A 23,462-nucleotide genomic window follows, 5' to 3' on the forward strand; every position below is an offset into this window, starting at 1 on the left:
TGGCCAATGGCTTGCCAGCCTAATTTACTACTTAGCCCTTCATAGAAAAAAAAAAAAAAAGTGCTGACTCTGGTCTAAGCCACTGCATACAGCAGGCCACTGTTTACTCTCCAGCAAGTACTTACTTCATCCTCCATCTTATCCATAGGCCATTCTAAAAAAAAATTTTTCCAAAAATCCATGCTTTCTTTTGATGGTCAATTTCCCCTACCTAACAAACCGGGCAGGACAAACTGGGCCCCATTATGTTCCAGGACCCTCTTTTTGGCAGCCTTCTCTCACCTCCTAAGACTGGGTTAGATGCCTCTTCAACGTCTGGCCTAACTCCTGTCCTCATGGTTTGGCCTCGCTCTTGAAAGCACCTGTGTTCTTGCTGGTCTCTTCAGGCTGGGAGCTTTGAAGATGGAGGCCATGTCTTATTTATTTCTGCATCCCTGGCACCTGGTAGCTGTTGATGATCAGGATCCATTTTTAAGGGATTCTGAAGCTGGAGGCCACATATGAATGGGTTTCAGCATCTGTGATCCCCCTAAGGTGAATAAATGTTTGTATATGTCTATTTGGAGAAGGCCCACAATTTTCATGAACTTCTCAAAGGGGACCATGACTAACCCTCCCTCGAAGGAAAAAAAAGATTAAGAATTCCTGGAAGAGTTATAGATACATGGGCAGTAAAGTGCAGACAGGGAGAAATCAACAAGATTTGTTGACTTTGTTGTTTTGACAGAAACAAAGAAAGTTCTTGATCCTATTCAACAGTTTACCATCCAAGACACTGCATGGGTGATTACTATTTTCTTTTCTTTTCTTTTTGGGATTGATCTCAGTGCCACTTAATCACTTAGCAACATCTTCATCCTTTTTTATTTTCTATTTTGAGAGAAGTTCTTACTAAGTTGCTTAGGGCCTCGCTAAGTTGCTAAGGCTGGGTTTGAACTTGCGATCCTCCTGCCTCAGTCTCCCAACACAGGTATATCACTACTTTTTAAAAGACTTCCTTTGTGACCTACTGTCAGAGGACTAGCATTGGTTAAAAGCAGCACAGGCAGAGGAGGTTGATATTCAAAGGAAGAACGTTTTAGAAGAGACTCATACAAATAAATAACCGGATACATGCTGACGATGGGTAATTTTGTGTCAACTTGGCTGGGTCATGGTACCCAGTTTTTCCTCAAACACCAGTCTTTGCTGTGGAAGTATTTTTTAGATGTTATTAACATTCAAATTATTAGACTTTGAGTCAAGCAATATGGAACTTCCCTATTGTAGGCATGCCTCTTCACTCTGGTTGAAGATCTTTAAAGACTGAGGTTCCCTGTGGAGAAGGAGCTCCATCTTGGACTTGAGACTGCAACATCAGCTCTTTCTTGGGTCTATCCTGCTGGCCTACCTTGCACCTGCCCTGCAGATTTTAGACTTGCCAGTTCCCACAGTTGTGTGAGCCAATTCCTTAAAATAAATATCTCTCTATATACATTTCTTGCTGCTTCTATTTTTCTGAACCCTAACACAATTTGCTGGAATTGGGTTATGTTTGAAACTGCGGCTTTGGGTCCCCTAGGAAGCATAAGTACTCAGATCAGTGCACACCACAATTAGGTGGTGATAGTCTAAAAAATTCCCCTTGGAAATTTGGAATACATGGATCTGCCTTTTAGCCATTGAAAACTTTAAACATAAGAAACACTAAGAAATGTAATGGGCCTCCAAAGTATTCCTTTCTTTTATATTTTAGTGATTATCTTCTTCCTCCTCTCTCTCTTCTTCTTCTAAAATGTATCACTGCTTTTAACTTTATTTTTTATTTTTTTTGCTGTTGTTCTCACGAACATTGTAATGGCAATGACATTTTTTTTTTTAAATATATACTTACTATCCCACTACCCTAGACATTTATTTTACCGAGTTTCTCAAGGACACAGATCAAAGAAGGGCAAGGGCAGCAGGCCTCTGGGGAAGGGAGGCTGTTAGAAACTACAACTGTCATTTCTGAAATGTAATTTACAAGTCGGTATTCTCACAGCGGCGCGGTGGCACTGAAAGAACATTTGCACTATTTGGAAAGCACTGGGGCTGTTCAGTTTTTCAGAACAGCTGTCTCAGTGAACTCTCCCCAGGCTCAGCTATCCACGGCCCATTTCCCTTTCTGTCTTCTAAAGCCCCAGCATCTGAGGATTTGGCAGGTAGAACAAGGTTGAATGCGGCTGACACAGGAAACGGCTATGGCTGGACTGATGCCTGGGTGCAGCTGAATGGGGACACATAGCCAGGTCTTAGCAAGGAAGCAGCTGTCACTCCAAGCACTGGGCTCAATGTCACCATGTTGCTGGATTCCTTTTTCTAAGTGTCTTAGAAAGGTAATACGAATTGTGGGACACAGGATCATTCAGACTTAACCTTGTAGCTTGGGTAGCTCTTTAGGAAGGAGAAAGGTGAGAAGCAAAATAGCATTTATTAAATGTATCCCATATATGCTATAAAGGAGAGTGATTTAAGATCACTGCCTGGGTTTCAGCCACACTTGCTGTGCGCCTAAATCCCTTACGCTATAAGGGTCTTGCTTATTAGACTATTTCTTTGATGTAGTTATGATTATTCCCTGCTTTCTGATAGTCACAGGAGGCATAGGCAATATCAGAAGGGCCTGAGAGGAGAGATTTGCTTCCTTCACTGACCCCCAACATGTTGACCACTGGCCTTTCTCCAGGGATGAGTGGAATGGGGAATTAAAGACAGAGTTATGTTACTTAACTTTTTGCCTGATTTTTTTTCCTGTAGAAATAATAAAAACACCTCAATTGTAGAATTATTACAAGAATTAAATTAGTGTGTCTAAAGCACTAACAACAGTGCCTGAAACAGGGTAAGAGCTACCTGCCTATTTGCTGTTATTATCTTATTATTTAATTAACACAGCCTTGTTTATCCTTTAACAACGGAGGAAACTGAGGCTCACGGAGATTAAGTCAATTACCGGAGATGGCAGAGCCTGAAACAAACTCAGATTTATCTGACTGCAATGTTTTCTTCCTAGAACATGACTGGGTCTGCTCAATGCTATCAAATTTCCCCTCTTGCTTGCCAGCTGAGGGTTCAGTTGATCAGTCCTTCTTTGTACTGACAAGGGTGAAATTCTATATGACTGAAGCTCTGTCTTTAATCCCCCATTCCACTCATCCCTGGAGAAAAGCCAGTCGTCAACATGTTGGTTGTCAGTGGAGGAAGCAAATCTCTCCTCTCAGGCCCTTCTGATATTGCCTATGCTTCCTATGACTATCAGAAAGCAGGGAATAATCATAACTACATCAAAGAAACAGTCTAATAAGCAGGACCCTTATAGCATGAGGGATTTAGGAAGAAGACGTCATGGAAGCCATCTACGTAATTCAAAATTTTCTAACAGCTATATTAAAAAAAGTTTTTTAAAAAGATGAAATTAAATAATACTTAACATACTATAGGCAAATATCTCAACCTAGAATGGACATAAAATTGAGATATTTTACTTCTTTTGGATATTGTGTTAAATCCATCAAGTATTTTACACACATATCCCTAGACCTACATACCAGGTGAATATAATAGCTCCCAAACACTTACATATGTGTCCCCCAGGGGCTTCTTTATTCATTTGGTGACTTTACGTCTAAAATGTCTAAAATGGCTTTCCTTTTCTTCATTCACCGGCAGATACTCTGATGGGGGAAAAAATGGCTTAAGGAATAAAGAAGTCTCTGTTTCTCTGAAGGTCCCCAATGAGTGCAGGTTTTGCCGGCAGCTGAGATTGCTCGCTGCGGCCACAGCGTTTGTGTCGCTGCGCCGGCCCCGCACCTCTCACCGTGGAGGGCCAGGCACGCTGGCTGGCGGGGTGGGGGGCGTTTCAGGGTCTATAAGGACAAGGGCCTCCTCTTGGACCCGGACAAAGTCTTTTCCCGAGTCTCGGGCCCTGAGGGACGGTGTGGCCCCCACTGACCACGGCAGAGCCAAGCAGAGCCAAGCAGAGCCGTGGCAGGGCTCAGATTTCCTGGACCGGATGACAGACCCGAGCCCGAGCCCCGCGCGGGCAGGCCCGGCGCAGGATGCGCGGCCCTCAGTGCGCATCCCGGGCATCCGCCCGCACTGGGCCAGCGGTGCAGCTGCTGCAAATCCGCCCGGGCCGCCGCCTCCTCCGGGGCCGGGAAACGGCAGGAATCTTCCCGGCCCGGCCCAGCGCCCTCCCCCTGCTGGGGCCCGGGGCGGAGTCGCCCACCTGTCATCCGAGACGCCCCACGTGGGCCGGCCGTGGGGAGGGGTTGTAGAGAGGGAGAAAAGGCAGAGGCGTCGAAGGAAGCGGGAGTGAGAGTGGGGAGGAGAGAGGATCGGAGGAGAGGAAAGCGGAGCCCAGGAAGGCGGAGTGGAGGAGCTAGGAGCAGAAGAAAGAAAAAAGAGGACCCGAGACCCTACGAGAGGGACAGGTAAGGAGGGAGGGGCAGGCGAAAAGAAGGAAAGACGAACCAGGCCGGAGAGAGGGAGTACAGAGTCGGGAGTGAAAAAGGTCTACGCACAGGGACGAGATGAGGTGGAAGGAAGGGCAGGAGGAGAAGATTCTAGGGTGACGAAGGGCTAGGGCTTTTCGACGAAGAGTGGGGGAGGCACTGAGGCCTCTGCGCCTTTAAGGTTGCCAAGGCGACAGTTCTGGCCAAAGCGAGGCGCATTGACGTCAGCAGCCGAGTGCTGATTGGCTGCAGCCGGTCGTTTCCGGTGGAGCCGCAGCCGAGCCGCTATCGCAGAGTGGAGCTGGGCTACGAGCGTAGCACTGAGGGAGCTGGGCACCGCCGTAGTCTAGCAGCGACAGTTCCGCGTCCGCCGCCGCGCGTCCCAGGTGAGTGGCGTCTGCCCGGGGCCCCGCCGCAGCGATCTTCGTCGCCCCGCCGCGCGTTTGGGGTCGCGGGACCGATCCAAGATGGCGTCACGGGGAGCGACCTGCAGGGGGACGGCCGCACCCCCTGCCCCTCCCCAGCCCCGGCGCCTCCCGGCCGGCCTCAGGCCGCGCCCCCGGCCCCTGTTCTGCACCCGCGAGGCCCCAGGCGGCCCGGTGTCCGCTGCGTGCGGGGCGTCCAGCCGCTGCCCTCCCGCCGCGCCCGTCCGCGGCCCTGGTACTCGGCGGCCCTGCCGTCCCCGCCCCCGCGCGCCGCGGCCTTCTCGCTCGCCCTCCCCCATTTCCTGAAGGACAACAGCTCGGGTTTACCGGAATCCGCCGTCGTTTTCCCCGCCGGTTTCGGCCGATCTCGAGGCCCGGCAGGAATTCTCGTGTCCACCCTTCCCCTGTAGCCGTTTCCAGCGATCCGTTTCCCTCTCCTCCGCGGGGCTGTCATCCCCCCGCCCCCGCACGGCGATCTGGGTCTGGCTCCTCAGCTTCCCTTTGTCCCTGTCACTGCCTTTCCTTCCCCGATCCTCCCACCCCAGGCCTCCTCGCCATCGCGGAGGCCTTCCCACCGGCCCAGGATGGGGGTCGACTCCCTTCGTTGTGTGGTCATGACCGTGGCCTGAGGGATTGAAGGGCACTTTGCCGTCCTCTCGAAAATGCGCGGTGCCTGTTAACTCCTGCAGCCAGGGCCTATGTCCCGCAGGGGTTCCCGAGCCAGCAGGGAAAAGCCAGCCCACGGTTCCTCGAGATGACCCCAAGGAGGTATTCCCTGGCAGCCTCCGGGCTGCCCGGAGTGGGGAACAGCCTCTGCTTACATGTGATCCTTCCGAAACAGAATCTTATCACAGTCCACTTTCCTAAAGAGAGAATCTGAGTATTTTCTTGTGAACAGCTGTGAGGTTCTTGACAGTTTTAAATGGTTAAATAATTTTTGGGGAAGGGAAGAAACTAAGTTCCTGGACTCTTGGATAAATAAGTACAAAGACAGAATTAATCCAGGTATAGTCGACGAAATATGTTAAAAGGCCTTGGAATTTGGGTATTCGGAGGTCACAGGGCCACTGTATTAGTGTTGGGTCAGTTTTGTTCACGTACTATCCGTCATCAGATTCTTCCTTTTGGTCTTTGTGATAAACATTAATTTGTTTCAAACAAAGACACTTTCACTTTCTAGGCACAATTCTGTCGTTTTTACCAGGTCTAAGAAGGATTTCTCTGTTGACTTGAATGTGTGTATTAATATGACTGAAGACCACTTTGAAATGTAAAAGATCTGATTTATTATTGTTCTTCAATATCATTTGAAAAGCAGACAATTCTACTGAAGTGGATTTTCCACTCTTATGATTACTTGATCTGGAAAAGTAGCCAGTATAAATATATTCTATAGTAAGTAAACATTTTTTATGTGTTTATTTCTGAAGTAGCAGCATGATTCTTTCCCCATGGCTTCTAAGCTGTATGCTTGTCATGGAGCCACAAACTTTCTCATGGTCTGTTAATTAGTCTACTTGTAATGACTTATCACATAAGTTGTCAAAACAAAATGAGTAACACTGTTACTTGAGAATAGCTCTTCCTCTGGTATTTCTTTTAAACTTATAGTTTTATCTTGGTTGTTTTGTGTGCATTATAATTTGAAAAGTTTGATTAGTATTGTATTTAGTTGCAGAGTGGAGGGGAACAGTCTTAATTGCTTCATGATTAGTAGTTGGAGGGAAAACTGTGTGAATGACACTGTTAAATTACTGTTTTTAATTCTAGGGTAAGGTTACCTAGTCATTATTATATTTCTATTTTCTTCACATCAAGGCAGATTGAGTCCTCTGAAATCCATTAAATGCAGTTTATATATTGAATCATCATGTAAGCTTGAAAAACTTAACTGTTTTTATATTTTTTATTCAGATAAATAAAACGTTTTGACAATTTTTTGTCCAAACTTTTTATAGTATACTTGGTGAGAATTTTCCACCCCCCAACGAAGGATTTCCCCCTTTTTACCACTGCTAAATATATTATATAGGACTGGAATCTGGGAAAATATTCTATAATGAAAGACTGCTTTTAAAATCTAACTGAGGTTTCTTCTGTGTTTTAAAAAATTTTGATTACACTAATAGTTAATCAGATCCTTCCCTCTAGTGGTTTGCTGTGTGACATCAGGACATTTCTCCATGGGATAGGAACTAGATGGGAGCTACCATAAAGACATTATCAGATGTTCTTTATTGTGCTTCCTTGTTTTCACTTACAGCTAACTCTTGTCAGCTTGTAATGTCAGCAGTGCCCTTGTAATTCTCTGTCCTGTTTACCATTTACACATTTCCCACGTCATCATGATTTCTTTGCAGGGAGAGAACTGAATGAAATTCCCTGAAGGGACTGGCTTCTCAGCAGCCTGCCTCTGCAGGGGTTAGTGGCTCATACCCACTCCAGGGAGCTTGAGAATATTGCCTTTCATTGTGGCCTATAGAGCCCAGATACTACAGCAGCAACTAAATGAAATACTTATTTGGAAGAATGCAAATTCTGTACATATTTTGTACCCTAGTCCCTGTTTAAAAACAATCTAGTGAGGAGAAAAAGTTTCCATGAATCAAATCAGTTGCCTAATGGATTTAATAAATCAAAGGCCAACCTGGTGTTTGTGCTTCATAGTTTACCCAAGCATATGTGTGCTTTTTGTTGCAGAGAATCATGGCGTCTGGTAGTACTACTGCCAGTGAGGAGGAGCGCAGTCTCCGGGAATGTGAACTCTACGTGCAGAAGCACAACATTCAGGCGCTGCTCAAGGATTCTATTGTGCAGTTGTGTACTGCTCGACCTGAGAGACCCATGGCATTCCTTAGGGAATACTTTGAGAAATTGGAGAAGGTAAAAATATGGGAGATGCTATGATAAGTCTAATAAATGTTAAATGTTATAATGCTTAAGAATGTTGCTCATTTGTACCTTTTGGAAGAAAAGGAAGTTTGACCGAATAAGTCTAAAATTAAGAAATGCAGTGAAGACATTTGTAGTAAGTTTTAAATTCGTAACTGGTAGAGTTTAATCAGAAAATGAATCTTTTGCTGTTTATTTGAATAGTAAAGGATTTCCAAACTTAGTTCCTTGTAACCTGGTGTAATTAGTAGTTCTGACTGTAAAGAACCAATCTTTAGTACAGCAATTATTATGACTTGAGAAATTCTGAAGTACTCGAAGGCAGTCAATATTTTTCTTCAGCAAAGCAGGTAACCTTAATAAACCTTACCCCACATTTTAGAACTCAGGTAATAAATTGATTGAGTCTAGTTTGTGATAGATATATCAGAAATTCTAAATTAATGGTTTGGTTTACTATAGAGTATATGTTGGATGAATTAACTAGAATGCAGATACAAGATGGAAGGTTGTCAAAAGTTTATTCCTTTATAGTTTTGATTAGGACTTCTTTTTCTGGAAAAAATATTCTAGTTATTTCTTGGTTATTTACTCTTGTGTGTATGTTATTGTGACCTATGTATATGATAGATGCTTTTATCAAAATAATTTTGCATCAAGGACAGTACTTCAGTTCACCTTCTTCAAGATGATGAATGAAAAAAAGTCTGTATTACCAAATGTTTTGAGTATTTTATTTGATTTGCATTTTTAACTTTGGGATAAATTTACAGGTTTTCTTATGCATATTGAAGTTTTGAAGTGGTTCATAATGGTCATGAATCAATTGTGATTTTTTAAATATATATATAATTACTTAATTGTATAATAGAAATATCTGCCTTATTTGTTTGGGCCATTTTTTACCAGTGTAATTCATGTTTCAAGATTTAAAACATATTTGGGTAGTTCAGTAAACAAGTATTTTCTACACTCCTTAAAAACTAACAGGTTGATGTTTAATACCATGATTAGAATAATTAAAAACAAAACACAACTATTAACCAGTCACTATGAATGTAGCCCTGCTATCTTGAAATTGTAATAGAAATTCTGGTTTGCTCTTATTAAAAAAGAGAAATTTCCAAATAATGAAACTACTGTGGAGCCAGGTCACAAATGTTCCCTGTTTTGAAATCAAGTGCGTTCCTGGAGATCTGGTTCTGAAATGGGTCACTGTAAGGCGATCCCTCTTCTTTGGACATCAATAGAAATCATGAAATGAGGGGATTAAGTTAGTGAGACATTAAGTGTGTATCTTTTTTTAGGGAGTGTTGAATGTGTGGTGCTAGGTACAAAGCCTGTATTAACACAGGACTCTTTAAGGACTAATCAAGGTGGAAGGAAGAAAGAAGTAATTATTAGGGTACTTTCTTTACAAATGGGATTTTTAGCTTTACCATGTATTGGTCTTTAAAAAAAATCTAATAAAAGTTACATTTTAACACTTTTCTTCCTGTAACTCAAGGGTCTTTGACTAACATGCACTCTTTTACCCAGGGTTAAATATATTTTCCTAGACTTTCAAGTACCTAGATTTTCCACTTTTTAATAGTCCATTGTTCCATATATCATGTTAATTTTTATGTCTTAAAATACTAGTCACATTCTCTTCACCTCCTTCCCAGTTACCCAGGAGTTATGTTTCTGGAATCTTCCAGCTCTTCCATAAGAAATGTACCAAAAAACTCCCACAGTTTGGGCCTGTTGAAAGCTTCTTCGTTTTAATTCAGACTATTGTCTGGAATTTGAGTTCTCTTTCATGTTTGTATTTATTATAGAACTTCCCTGTCTTGTTGATAAGAGGAATTAAACTATTGCCTTTTGAGGGCCTCCTGTGTGCCAGATACTGTGTGAAACATTTTATATACATAAATATTCATTATCGCAAATGTGTGATATATATGAGCATTACCATTTTATAGAGACAGCTGGTAAAACTTGGTTGTGATCATGCAGTGTAGTGGTCAGCTTTTGCTGCAGGAACATAAAATCCCCAAATTTCAGTGGCTTACTACAACAGACTGTATATATTGGTCATGTGTAGCTCTTTTGGGCACAGACTGTCTTGTCTTCTCTGCTTCATGTATTTTGTTCTGGGGCTGAGTGGAAGAAACAGTCACTATATGGGGCATTCCGTTCTCAAGGCAGAGAAGGGACAGAAGCTCAAGGTGGGCTGAGCCAAACCACATTAGCGTGCATGCTATGGCATGTCCAGTTACATTCCATGATTAACGCAAGTCATATGGCCAAGCCTCAAGTCTGTGGGGTGGCAAGTTTACTTAATCTACAGAGAAGAATGGCAAGGGCAGGGAGAAGACAAACAGTTGTGAAAACATTAAGTGGTTGGAGTTAAAAACGTAATGCAGAATATAATGCAGAAGAGTCAACAAGATTAACCAGAAAGTAGGCTGGGAGTTTTTTATTTTTTGTTTTAATAAGCTAAAGAACTAACAAGCTGTGAATAACAGCAAGGGTAAGGATATAAAATTGTATCACAGTACATGCTAGAAATTGATGATTCCAGTAACGGCTCTGACTTGTCAAACAAAATAGGTTATATTCAGATTGCTGTTTTATAGTTCACTAGAATGCAAGTCAGTATTAAAATCAAATTGTTTTTGGTTACTTCAGAATTAAATTTATTTAAGTAGGATACAGTCCTAATAAGATGTCCTTTGTGAATTTTCTCATTAAACTTTTGTATAATGTCAATGACAGATTTTGGGAAGTTGAATTTATGTTTTCATTTATACTCTTTACACTTGGGACCTGAGTTTCATAGTTCTATGTTGATATGGAATAGGAAAGCCTTATTAGTCACTGGAAGTTCCAGAATGAAAATGAAGTGAGGTTTCTAAAAAATACATAAATAGGTCTCATGTTCACATGCAGTTCACAATAAAAAGGCACAGCAATAAGAGGTCTCCTTCCCACACCATTGCCTTTCTTGGGTGTGGCCAGTGTTCTGGAGGTAATATATGGCATTTATAGACAAATTTACACATGAAAGGAACATCTTTTCCAACACATGTGGAATGAGCCACTGTCTGGCTATTATGTTTACTCATCCCTGGTGATAACTATTTTGGTTGTTTCCAGTGTTTTACTCTTAAAAAAACTAATTAAATAATGTATGTATCATTTTTTCACATGTGTATATCTTAGAATAAATTTCTGGAAGCAGAATTACTAGATTGCTGAGTCAAAAGGTAAATATATTTATAATTATGAACAAAAATATTGTTTTTTTCTCTCTGAAAATTAGAAAATCCAAGAAGTGAGAAGATAAGGATAAAATTTTGCTATAAAAAACAGACATGGCTCTACTAATAGAAATGAACACTACTAACCCCTTCATGGATATGGTTCTAGATTTTGCTTGCTGCATATTTAGGATTCTTGTATTTATCTCGATTCGAACATTTGGGTGAGGACTGTGCACAAAAACAACAAAAAACAATAGCAACAACAACAAAAATGGATTTTTTTAATCAAATTTTTTTCCTACAGTAATCATTAAATGCGAAGTTCTTTTAGAATTTTTAAGATGGTTTAGAAAAACAATGTAGAATGGGTCAAATGAATGAGAAAGTAGAAGATAACACATTCTTTTACTCTTATTTCAGGCATAATAATTCTCTACTGAGGAATTTCTTATTAAGGTTCTAGATTTGAAAAAAAACGTTTAATTGTTGATTTCAGTTTTTATATGAATTGGTTCAATAAGTAGTTTTTACAAGCAGATAATCAAATATAAACCCTGCTAATAAAGAGTGCTTCTAGCTCTGCTGGAGAAGTATCACTGGGCTGGTTCTTATTTAAATTCTTGTTACCATCACAACCCTCTCATTATTTGTTTATATTTGGGACCCAGGCTAGATGTGAATTCTGCAGGCTCAGGACCCTCTCCAGTTGGTTTGTGTATCCCATTGCTTTGTATAGGATGTGGTATGGCAGATCCAGAAAATGCAGAATTAATGAAATAGTAGTCTAGACATTCTTGGGTTACTTTGGTGAACCAGAATTATTGTTACTGGATAACATGCTTGGAAAGGGGAAGTTATTTCTTACTGTTTTTTTTGCAGAAGAAAACAAAAAGCCTAATTCCCAGGATTTTGTTTTCTGATACATTGCTTTTATTATGTTCATCATGAGTCAGTAATCTCAATACATTATTATAATGGAGATCTAATTTTTTACTTCTGTATGTCCTTGAACATATGGCTTTTGTCCATTAATAAAGCATGCCATCTATTATCATCTGAGAAACAGTCTGTGGAAAGTTTTTCTTTTTAAACTTTGTTTTTTTCCTATTTGGAATTGACCATTTCCCCTTAATTTACATTGGTACAAGAAGAGACTTGATGGGCCAAGGACCTGAACAGACACTTCTCAGAGGAGGACATACAATCAATCAATAAGTACATGAAAAAATGCTCACCATCACTAGCAGTCAGAGAAATGCAAATCAAAACCGCCCTAAGATACCATCTTACTCCAGTAAGATTGGCAGCCATTATGAAGTCCGACAACAACAAGTGCTGGAGAGGATGCGGGGAAAAGGGTACACTTGTTCATTGTTGGTGGGACTGCAAATTGGTGCAGCCAATTTGGAAAGCAGTATGGAGATTTCTTGGAAAGCTGGGAATGGAACCACCATTTGACCCAGCTATTCCCCTTCTCGGTCTATTCCCTAAAGACCTAATAAGAGCATGCTACAGGGACACTGCTACATCGATGTTCATAGCAGCACAATTCACGATAGCAAGATTGTGGAACCAACCTAGATGCCCTTCAATAGATGAATGGATAAAAAAAATGTGGCATTTATACACAATGGAGTATTACTCTGCTTTAAAAAATGACAAAATCATAGAATTTGGAGGGAAATGGATGGCATTAGAGCAGATTATGCTAAGTGAAGCTAGCCAATCCTTAAAAAACAAATGCCAAATGACTGCTTTGATATAAGGGGAGTAACCAAGGACAGGGTAGGGACGAAGAGCTTGAGAAGAAGATTAACATTAAACAGGGACGAGAGGTGGGAGGGAAAGGGAGTGAGAAGGGAAATCGCATGGAAATGGAAGGTGATCCTCAGGGTTATACAAAATTACATATAAGAGGAAAGGAGGGGTAAGAGAAAAATAATCCAAGTGGAAGAAATGATTTACAGTAGAGGGGGTAGAGAGAGAAAAGGGGAGGGGAGGGGAGGGGAGGGGAAGGGCGATAGTAGAGAATAGGATAGACAGCAGAATACATCAGTCACTAGAATGGCAATATGTAAATCAATGGAAATGTAACTGATGTGATACAGCAATCTGTATACGGGGTAAAAATGGGAGTTCATAACCCACTTGAATCAAACTGTGAAATATATATTAAGAACTATGTAATGTTTTGAACGACCAACAATTAAAAAAAAAAAAAAAAAAGAGAGACTTGATGTCCCTGAGATGGACTGACACTGGATTATAAGAATACCAACTTTATATGCTGAAGTGTCTCATTTTATAAACCCTCATTTCTTTCAGGAGGAGGCAAAACAGATTCAGAATCTGCAGAAAGCAGGCACCCGCACAGACTCAAGGGAGGAAGAAATCTCTCCTCCTCCCCCCAATCCAGTGGTTAAAGGTCGGCGGCGACGTGGGGCTATCAGTGCTGAAGTCTACACAGAGGAAGATGCTGCGTCTTATGTTAGAAAGGTAGTTTTGATGTCTAAACATTAGGGAAATGTTTTGGGGGTCCACTTGGTGGTCATCTAGTTTCCTTTGATGCGCGAATGTACATTTGCAAATAGTTAATTACAAAAATACAGTTACTTGGTACCAGAGAACAGGTTTCTATAATAGCCTGCTGTCAAAGGAAATAACCAGTGATATAACCCAAGGAATAATTACATTTGGGGGTTGGTCATTTCCATGCAGTTGTTTTGCAGTCGAATCAAGAGGTATTCCTTTTTCTCTTGAATCATGTTCTCAGTTTTCTGATACTCTATAATTCATGTTGTAGCTTTTAACCTTGTATCCAACAAGCTTCATTTGTCCTAATCTTTTCCTTCTCACAGCCAGCCATTTTGAATTATGCTATTAGTCTCCAGTGGGAACAATTGCATGTGCTTGGGCCTTGTGAAACACAATGATTGTTATAGGATACTTAGTTTTGTCTTAGAATAATGACCTCGGTCAAGGTAATTTTGGTTTGTTTAGTTTTTAACTAGGAACCAAGTACTGGCTTTTAAATCCAAGCCTGGCTGTAGGCAAGGGGATTAAATAGTCAATATTTGTTGAGAACTTTGTGAATCAAAGATAGTAAGAATGTGCCCACAGTGAAAATATTTAACTCAAAACTGTCTTGTTTAAATAGTCTAACGTGGCTTGACATTTAATTGAAATGTAAGTTGCAAACATTAAGTGTTTTTTTGTTTATGGAATTGTTATTTGTCCTTTGACTCTTTTCTAGGTTATACCAAAAGATTATAAGACAATGGCTGCTTTAGCTAAAGCCATTGAAAAGAATGTGCTGTTTTCACATCTTGATGATAATGAGAGAAGGTAGGTATATCTTCTTTGTTAGAATATTTTTTCACTATGTCATTTATCTCAAACTCTTATCATTGCAAGTTTTAAGGCCAAATGACAATCAGGGCTGAAAATCTGGAAGCTTTAATTCTAAAGTTAACATTGGAAATCACGGAAGAGACCTGTGAAATCTTACACTAGGACTTCTCTCTCTTGCAGTGATATTTTTGATGCCATGTTTCCAGTCTCTTTTATTGCTGGAGAGACTGTTATTCAGCAAGGTAAGGACTGCTGTTTTTGTGACATGCAGTATGGTTATGGGAGGATAGGAGAGACTGGAGAATTGGTTTTGTTTATTTTGAGTTTGTTTCCCTCTTTGTGCCCACCATTTCCCCCTGTTATATTGTTAGATTATTCTTTATCCTTTTTCTTCCCTTTTTTTGATAAAAATTTAAGCTAAACAGAAAGCTTTCTCTAAGGCATTAATATTTCAGGTATAATTTTATTTATAATAATTGTTAAAGGAAATGCTGTTTTATTTTGAATGTCATGGAACTTTAGAACAATATATATATCTCCTATGTCCTTTATGCTGATTATTAGGCACTTTTATAGTAAAAAATGGAACAAAACCACTTATATTTTTATTTATTCTTAATAGTTTCATGGGTCTTCATAAACCATATATTTTCCCGTTTCATGACAGTCTTGATATGTTCTGTTAACTATTTGTGTTGTTTCTTGTGATATTATAGCTAACATAAAAGTTAATAACTTTGTACACATATGTGGCTTTCTCTAGTTACCTTTTTATAAGGTATTCTTTACCATAAGATTAGACTAAACAAAATTGATCAGTTCTATGACTTTTAATTTTATGGCTTCTGTTGCTGAATTTTTTTTCTTAAAGATCGTGTTAAATTTAACATACTGTTTTTATAGCCTCATTATAAAATGAGTTTATTTTATATTAATTTGATCGTTTTTTTAAATTTGGGATATGATTCTGAATCTTTTACTCTCTTTTAGGCGATGAAGGGGATAATTTCTATGTGATTGATCAAGGAGAGATGGATGTAAGATTTAATAATGGCAAAACTATGTTGATAATCTTACCTTAATGATCTTGTATTATTACTTCTAAGCACTAAGCATAGTGTTTCTCAAGGGCTTGTATTGTGTATTATATTCTATTACCTTTTACCAAGTATTTTTTGACACAGTAACTTTTTTTTTTAATATGCTCTTATTTTATTTACTTATTTTTGTATGCCATTCTAAGGATACAACCCAATGCCTCATGTGCTAGGCAAGTGCTCTGTCACTGAGCTCTATCCCTGATACAGTATCTTTAAGGGTAATTTTTCTGACTAGATATGCAGTTCCTGACTTCTGGGTTAGTGATTAATAAGTTTGTGCATGCTGTGGAAGGGTAGACGGATGTAAAGGAGTCTAAACCTAGCCATTAGCTTTAAAACTTAACACAGCTTTCTTAATTCTATAAGTTTTCTTTATAAATGAAATAGCAATAAAAAAAGCATCAAACCTTGTAGTTTTATTAGAAAATTCAGTGACTTAATAGAAGTTAAATGCTTAATGCAGTGCTCAGCCTAGTACTTAGTAAACGTGTGTCATTGGTATTAATGCTTGACTGACCTTATTTCATCATCATCTCTATGGAATATCTTTTTCATACCACATAGTAGCTCATTTAACTCGTTGTCAGAGATCATCTATTTTGCTGTGCTGTGTTCTGAGAAATAAAATATTCTGTTTTAAAAATAAATTCGGGATTCTGACCTTTTAAAAAGGTCTAAAAGTTTTAACATGTTTGTATCTATATAAAGAGAAAACTTAATAGTTATTTGCATTTTAGGTCTATGTCAACAATGAATGGGCAACCAGTGTTGGTGAAGGAGGGAGCTTTGGAGAACTTGCTTTGATTTATGGAACACCTAGAGCAGCCACTGTCAAAGCAAAGACAAATGTGAAACTCTGGGGTATTGACCGAGACAGCTATAGAAGAATCCTTATGGTAAGAAATGATGGTTTTTGGAGTGTGATTTAGAATTCTGATCTATGTAACTAACTAATGTTTGCATAATGTCACAAAGTTAAAAATGAGATGTTCTTTTCTTTTAATGATTGAATGTTTTGTATTAATCCCAGTTTAGCATCACTCATTATGCCTTTTGAGGCAGTGATTTTTTAGAACAAAAATAAATTAAGGCCAGAAATCACATGGGAATCAGAATGTGATGTATATATAATGGTCTTCTCATATTTAGAAATCTGCCCATTTGCCAACAGATGCTTCTTGATTTACCTGATCTTGCCCACCATAGATTGGCTGCTTTGAAATGCATAAAATTAGGCCATTCAGAAATAAGTAGCTTCTCTAAACTGAAAGTTGGTTATCAGAAATGCATGTGACATGTCTCCTCTTGGAGAGAACAAAGTAATAAAACCATTGGGACAGTCTGCTGATACAGTTAATGAGTTTTTGAGAACTTGTGATAAGTTTGTAGAGTAGTTTTGGTGGTTAAGTCCCAGCTAATAGCATTGGCTGTTCTAAATAGTTTTCTTAAATTTCTGTAGTGTTCATCTGGCCATTTGAAAGTTTGCAGTCTTGTGTACTTTGAAATTTTTTTGTATGTTTGGGATATGTTCATGTACTTTGAAATATACTTTGTGTTTCTATTTTCATGCTGTGGATACCAGAATTGACGAATACTCAAGTACCTTTTTATAAAATGGCATAGTGTTTGCATAAAACATGCACACCCTGTATACACTCTTAAGTCATCTCTTGATTAGAGATAATACCTAATGCAAAATAAAAGCTGTGTGAGTAGTTGTTATACTGTATTGTTTAGGGAATATTGACAAGAAATAATTCTGTTTTTTGTTGGATCTGTAGTTTGTTGGATTTCTGGGTTCAGTACCTGTGGATAACATGGAGGGACAGACTGTGTGTATATGTAGATATATATGTGTGTGTGTGTGTGTGTGTGTGCAGATGTATGTTTTTTGATAGGTGGGGGTTGTGGGACTGAGGCAATTGACCTCGTTAGGAAAATTTGTTATAAAGGACAGTGTGTTTCCTTTCCTCTTTCCTCCAGATATATTTAACAAATTTTAAGATAAGACAACTTGATTTGGGGCTATGGGACATTCTCTCATTTTTGGTCTATAAATAACACAGTTTACAAGATTGGAGCTGTGGGGAAGGATTCTGGGCTGGGAGTGTAGTCAGATACAGTTTTTCATATCACTTGGTTGTTTTTTGGAGAGCTGAGCTTTTGCTTACTTGACATTTCATTACTTAGTGGTGCTGTGTATCTCCTGTGGCTTTTAGGAGCAAGCTATGAAGAGCTTTTTGAGCTTTTTAATGTAACTGAACACTTACTGTTTTCAGCATGCAGAGAAATGATCATAAATCAAGAGGCAACTGCTGCAAGCTTTTTTTTTTCTTTTTAGTATATTTTAAACAATATTATTCTACAACATTGTGTGATGACTTCATGTTTTTGGGATATGACTCCGTTTTCTTTCTTTCTTTCTTTTCTTTTTTTTTTTTTTTTAGGGAAGCACACTGAGAAAGCGAAAGATGTATGAGGAGTTCCTTAGTAAAGTGTCTATTTTAGGTGAGTTTTTAAAATTGCATGGAGTACTGTCAGATATTTAGCAGAACCTATTACATTTCAGAAAAAGTAATCTAGTTAACTCATGTTTTTTTTACTAGCAGAAAGGGAAAGCACATGAGATTTTTATTTGTGTCAAAGATTTGACTAAATTAAAGTCTAATGTGTGTTGAATTTGCTAATGTATGACAAACTCCTTTATTAGAAATGATCGGACGTGGGAAAAGCTTTCTGAAAATAAGGATGTGGCTCTTTCCTCCTAACTAAAAAAGCTGAAGGTGTCCTCCTTCTGAATGTGAACATTTAGTTATTCCCACTCTGACTTCCTTCTTATTTTGTTATTGAGCTTATTGGTTCTGGAATGTACTTCTAAGAAGGCATTTGTTTTGTGGAAATATGAGGTATCATTTGTTGGTATCCTCTGAAAACATGACAGATTTGAAATTTAGAGTAAAGCAAATTAACTGGAGATATTACCTGAGTTTTGTTATGTGGACTGGGAGATGTTAGACCCTATTCTTTAGGAAAGGCAATGGTGACTTTGCCATTGTTTTGTTATAGGGATTTGCCTTTTTTCCCTCCTTATTTGACCTCTAAAATAATTATATTACTTCTTATCTTGGATATTGGTTTGACCTTTAGGAGCAAAAGTTATTTTCTGGCTCCCTTTGTTGGTTTCATAAACAAATTCAACTGTTAAGTTGTTTGAACTTTGGAAAATTAATGGATAAGTTATTTGAATTTGGAAAATTATGCATAGTGAAACATTTGGGTACTGCTATTGAAAGTTTGATTTGCATTGATGGCAGTATGAAGGACTGCTTTCTGATCACATTTTTCTTATTCCTTTGCCATTTGATACAGTGTTGATATAAATTAATCTGATTACAAAAGTAAGAATCTAAGAGTCATATGCAGGTATATGAGAATCCTGCTGAGACTAGAGGCAATTGAAGATATGTGCCATTGTCATGTTTAATCTGAAACACTGCTGGGGTGTTGAATGGGCATGGATATTTGCTTGAATATCTGTACACTTGGTTTTTGTTTTAAAAAATTTAGCAATACCAAATAATGTAGAATTTTTTTGATTCTTGTCTTTCAGAGTCTTTGGACAAATGGGAACGTCTCACTGTAGCTGATGCACTGGAACCAGTCCAGTTTGAAGATGGACAGAAGATTGTGGTGCAGGGAGAACCAGGAGATGAGTTCTTCATTATCTTAGAGGTAAAGAACTCTGCATTTGATTCCTTACCAAGTTGTATGCCATAAAGGGGAAACTGAGGATTAATTCTTGTTTATCCTTTGGATTTTAAGAATACCAGATAGTTTTATTTAAAAATTATCTTTTGGGGCTTGAGATTAGCTCAGTGGTAGAGTGCTTGCCTAGTATCTATGAGACTGAGACCCTGGGTTCTATCCCCAGCACTGCAAAAAATAAAGTAGTATATGGTTTCATTGTGGTTTGCGAGGCCTAACTAGCCCAGGGTGAAGATCATTTTTTAAAAATTATTTTTTAATTTTTATTTGGAATGCAGTTGTTTGATTTCTGTTTAAGGCCACTACATTTTAAGAGTTTGAGTCGGAAAATTCTAGAAAGGCCCAAGACTCGAGTGGCCAAATCCAGGGTTACTCAAATTGTTCTTTACCATGCAAGCCAAGAAAACCCCAAAAAATAAAAAACTGAAAACTTACAACAGTTAGCAAAACAAATTGAAAACTCTGGGTGGTTCTTGTTAAAATGCAAGTGTTTGGGCTATTTGACAAAGAAGGATCAAAGGTAATTATTTAAATTCCGAAAGTTTATATGTTTTATATCTTTACAATCTGGAAAATATATAGCAGTTAATCTTGCCTGCTAGACAGATCCAAATAGCAGATTCAAAGGCTCAGCTCTGTAGTCATGGTGCAAAAGCAGCCTTAGAAATGTGAATGAGTGGATGTGGCATTCCAAAAAATCTTATTTACAAAATAGTGAGTTTGGGTTTGGCCTTCTGTCTACAGTTTGTGAAACTACAGTTTGCCAGAGTCTGAATTCCTAAGTATTTTAGTTTGATCAGTACCTTGCTCTGAGCAGGGGATAATGGTTAAATAGAAATCAAAGTTCATATGGTGACTGACTTTTAAGTCATCTTTTACCTTATGAACACAGATGAGTTGAATTATTTCCAAATCCTTTTCTCCCCTCTGTTTTGCAAAATAGCTAAAGTTGCACAGGGTATTTAAGATGCCACTCTGGGTTAGAAAGTATTTGCTTAGCTTTTTGGTGATTGTATTATAGGGGTCGGCTGCTGTGCTGCAACGTCGGTCAGAAAATGAAGAGTTTGTTGAAGTGGGAAGATTGGGGCCTTCTGATTATTTTGGTATGTTGGATTCCTTCACAATTAGAGTTACCTTTCAGTGAGACGTGTAGTATTTCATAATTTTGTCTTCTCTTCTCCTGAACTTTTAAAATTGCAGTCTTTTGCCTGTCAGAGAAATAGTGTGAGATTTTGCTCTTTACTCAGTTAATAATTGAGTAATTGATTGTCCCATACCTATTATTGGTGTGTGTGTATGTATATGTGTGTGTGTGTGTGTGTGTGTCTATATAATGTGCAGATGTGTGTCTGCTTTTAATTGAATGGAAAACAAAATCTTTGTTTTCTTTCTCAGAAGTGCACTTTAAACATTTTTTTAAAATTTGTTTTAATTAATGTACTTTTTAAAGGATTTTTTTGTTTTGTTTTTCTGTAGAAGTTAACCTGCTTTTATCCTTCTCTTTTCTGTCTTCCAGGTGAAATTGCACTACTGATGAATCGTCCTCGTGCTGCTACAGTGGTTGCACGTGGCCCCTTGAAGTGTGTGAAGCTGGATCGACCTCGATTTGAACGTGTCCTTGGCCCATGCTCAGATATTCTCAAACGAAACATCCAGCAGTACAACAGTTTCGTGTCACTGTCTGTCTGAAACCTGCCTCCTGTGCCTCCCTTTCTCCTTTCCCCAATTCATGCTTCACTCACGCAGACTGCTTAATTTTCCCTATTTGCAGCGCCAAGTGGCCACTGGCATTGCAGCTTCTTGTCTCTTTATATTAAAAATTGCTTTTATTGCACCGTTCTCAATTTGGAGCATTAAGTGAATGCTCGAACACAAATAAATAGAAAGAGTTCTGTGGACTTTGCTGTTACTGCTTCTCTCTGTGCAGTGTTAGTGTTCAAACTGGGCAGTGAGTGCCATGCCTTTTGGTGAGGGCAGATCCCAGCACCAATGAATTACCATAGAGTAATGATGTAACAGTGCAAGATTTTTTTGTGACATAATTTTCCAGTCAAGCATATTTAGACTGTGGCCATATATGCTATATTTCTTTATAGAATAAATGGTTTCTCATTAAGCTGTAAGGATTAGGAAAAATGGATATAGAAAAATCTTAGTAGTGTAGAAAGACATCTGCCTGTAATTAAAACTAGTTTAAGGTGAAAAAAATGCCCATTTTTGCTAATTATCAGATGGATACAGTTGGTTCAGACCCCCACCCTTAACCTGAATTTTTGTTTGCCAAGCTAATTTGCCTGGTTTTGTTTGTGTCCTGTTACTGTTTCTTTTCCAACTCTGAAATACTTTTAGGTGTGGCTATCTATACCAGCCTTTTAAGTTTGAAACCAAACCATAGACTACAAATATTGGGTTATGATTTAACTACATCTGCCTCAGCTCACAGATTTTATTTATCCAGCTAGTGCCAAATACTGACATCAGATGCTGAATTGAAAATAAGAATTTGAGGTCTACACTTTCAGTTGTTAAGAGTTTTTGGTTAATACGTGTTCTTCATTTGACTCCAGTATGATCTCCTATGTTCAGTAGACTCTGATTCCAGGAGATTGGATTTGCTGAGAGTAATACAGGTGGAAATAATGTCACACAGAAATGTGAAGTGATGTTGCTAAAGAGAAGAACCAGGTGGACAGATTTCAGTGTCGAGAATTTTCCCCCACTAAATTCATTGGGGCGTGAGGTTTAGGAATAAGTTTTGCACTTCGGTTTCACATTTCCCCCCTCCTTTTTATGTTGGCTAGAACTTTGGGTGGGGTGGGATGGGGTGGGATATGTCTATGTGTGTCTAAAAGGCCATTTTGCTGGAAGACCTGCTTTTCTGTCCTGTATTTCTCTGGCAGCCTTTTATTTTTACTTTAAGTCAACTTGTGTTTTGAGTCTTACCTGTAACTCAGTATTTTCCTGCCTTATGTGTTATAATATTCCAATGATACCCAACAGTTTATTTTTATTATGATTTTTTTAAACAAAATTTCACAGTTCTGTAATGTAGGCACTTTTATTTTCATTGTGATTTATGTATATTGTAGGGTAATATTTGGGAGTGACTGCAAGCAGTTTTCCATCTGTGTGCAACTGATTTTGATTAATAATCCTTTCACCTACCTTTTCCCAGGTAATTTAAATTGGACATGATTGATTTTTTTTTTTTTTTTTTTTTTTTTTTTTTTTTGCAGATTTTAGGTTGTTACTAACTTTGGAATATAAATCTGGGAAAGAAATTTTATTTACTTGTTAGTGTGGGATAGAAAGCCACCTTGTTACAAATTTTTTAATTTCCAAAAATCTGTATTAAATGAAGGTTTTCTGCTCTGTACTTTATGTTTAGCTATCTTTTTTATACTTAAAAAACTAAAAATAAAAATTATGTTCTTATTAGCTTTAAGCTTGATTTTGATCTTTGTTTAAAAGCCCAAAATGTACTTAAATGAATTATGTAGAATGCCATAAAATCAGTTTCTTATATGTACATAATCATGTTCATGTATATTTAGGTATGGATACTGCTAAGTGAGTTTTACTCAAATCATTTGGCTTGCTGTTTACTCCCTTTTGTAGTTTTTGATCTTAGACATTTTAAGATAAGTCTGAATTGAAAAATTTTCATTTTTAAAGCTTTATCTTCGTGCAATCTAAGTGTATGTGAGAAATCACAGTTGGCATAATTTTGTTGCAGTTGATATTCAGGGTTTTAGGAATCATTATTTCTGGATTTGGTGAGTGAATTTATGAGATCTACTGCTCTAGAAGTATAGATGGCCAAAGGACCATTTCGTATTGCTTCCTGGTTACCTGTCTGATGATACTGTGTGTGCTAATATATGCTATTCTTTTTGTTATAGATTGTCTTAACAGTAGGTCAAGTAATAAAAAGAGATTAAATAATTTAAATTCTTAAATGAATCAGTTTTTCTTCACTTTCTCCTTTTTTTCTTCCTCTGTCCCTTCCCCGGAGTCTCCGTTTCTGGTGGGTGAGAATGAGAAGGGGAAGTGAATTATGGGATCTTTATTTTTAAAGAGTAACATGTTTATTTTCCAAGCTTTCCAATTCAGTTTGACTATCAAAGAATGGATCTCAACTTTGCTTAAAGGGTAGCAGATAAGTAACAGATTTACCCACCAAGTTATGGAAGGAAAAGATTCAAT

General features: G+C 38.5%; 1 protein-coding gene and 1 long non-coding RNA gene across 3 annotated transcripts; one reads left to right on the top strand and one right to left on the bottom strand.

Annotated features, from left to right (window-relative positions):
* LOC308635865 lies at positions 1-4,373 on the bottom strand. The gene is made up of 3 exons (XR_014019285.1): positions 4,250-4,373; positions 3,601-3,695; positions 1-529 (listed from the first exon to the last, which is right to left on the bottom strand). It is a non-coding gene; the product is annotated as an uncharacterized lncRNA (long non-coding RNA).
* On the top strand, positions 4,316-23,219 carry PRKAR1A (protein kinase cAMP-dependent type I regulatory subunit alpha). Of its 2 annotated transcripts, none has more exons than XM_081270670.1 (11): positions 4,316-4,454; positions 7,601-7,783; positions 13,366-13,536; positions 14,294-14,385; positions 14,572-14,633; positions 15,382-15,428; positions 16,229-16,387; positions 17,939-17,999; positions 19,102-19,223; positions 20,278-20,359; positions 20,773-23,219. In XM_081270670.1, exons 2-11 carry the CDS (start codon positions 7,607-7,609, stop codon positions 20,943-20,945), a joined length of 1,146 nt encoding a protein of 381 aa, XP_081126796.1. In that variant the 5' UTR covers positions 4,316-4,454; positions 7,601-7,606; the 3' UTR covers positions 20,946-23,219. The 2 variants fall into 2 exon arrangements, with proteins under 2 accessions (XP_081126796.1, XP_081126797.1); XM_081270671.1 differs by lacking the exon at positions 4,316-4,454 and adding an exon at positions 4,534-4,861.
* Positions 23,220-23,462: the final 243 nt, after the last annotated feature.

Source organism: Spermophilus citellus, assembly GCF_964194105.1.
Source record: "Spermophilus citellus genome assembly, chromosome: 17".
Lineage (NCBI taxonomy): Eukaryota > Metazoa > Chordata > Mammalia > Rodentia > Sciuridae > Spermophilus > Spermophilus citellus.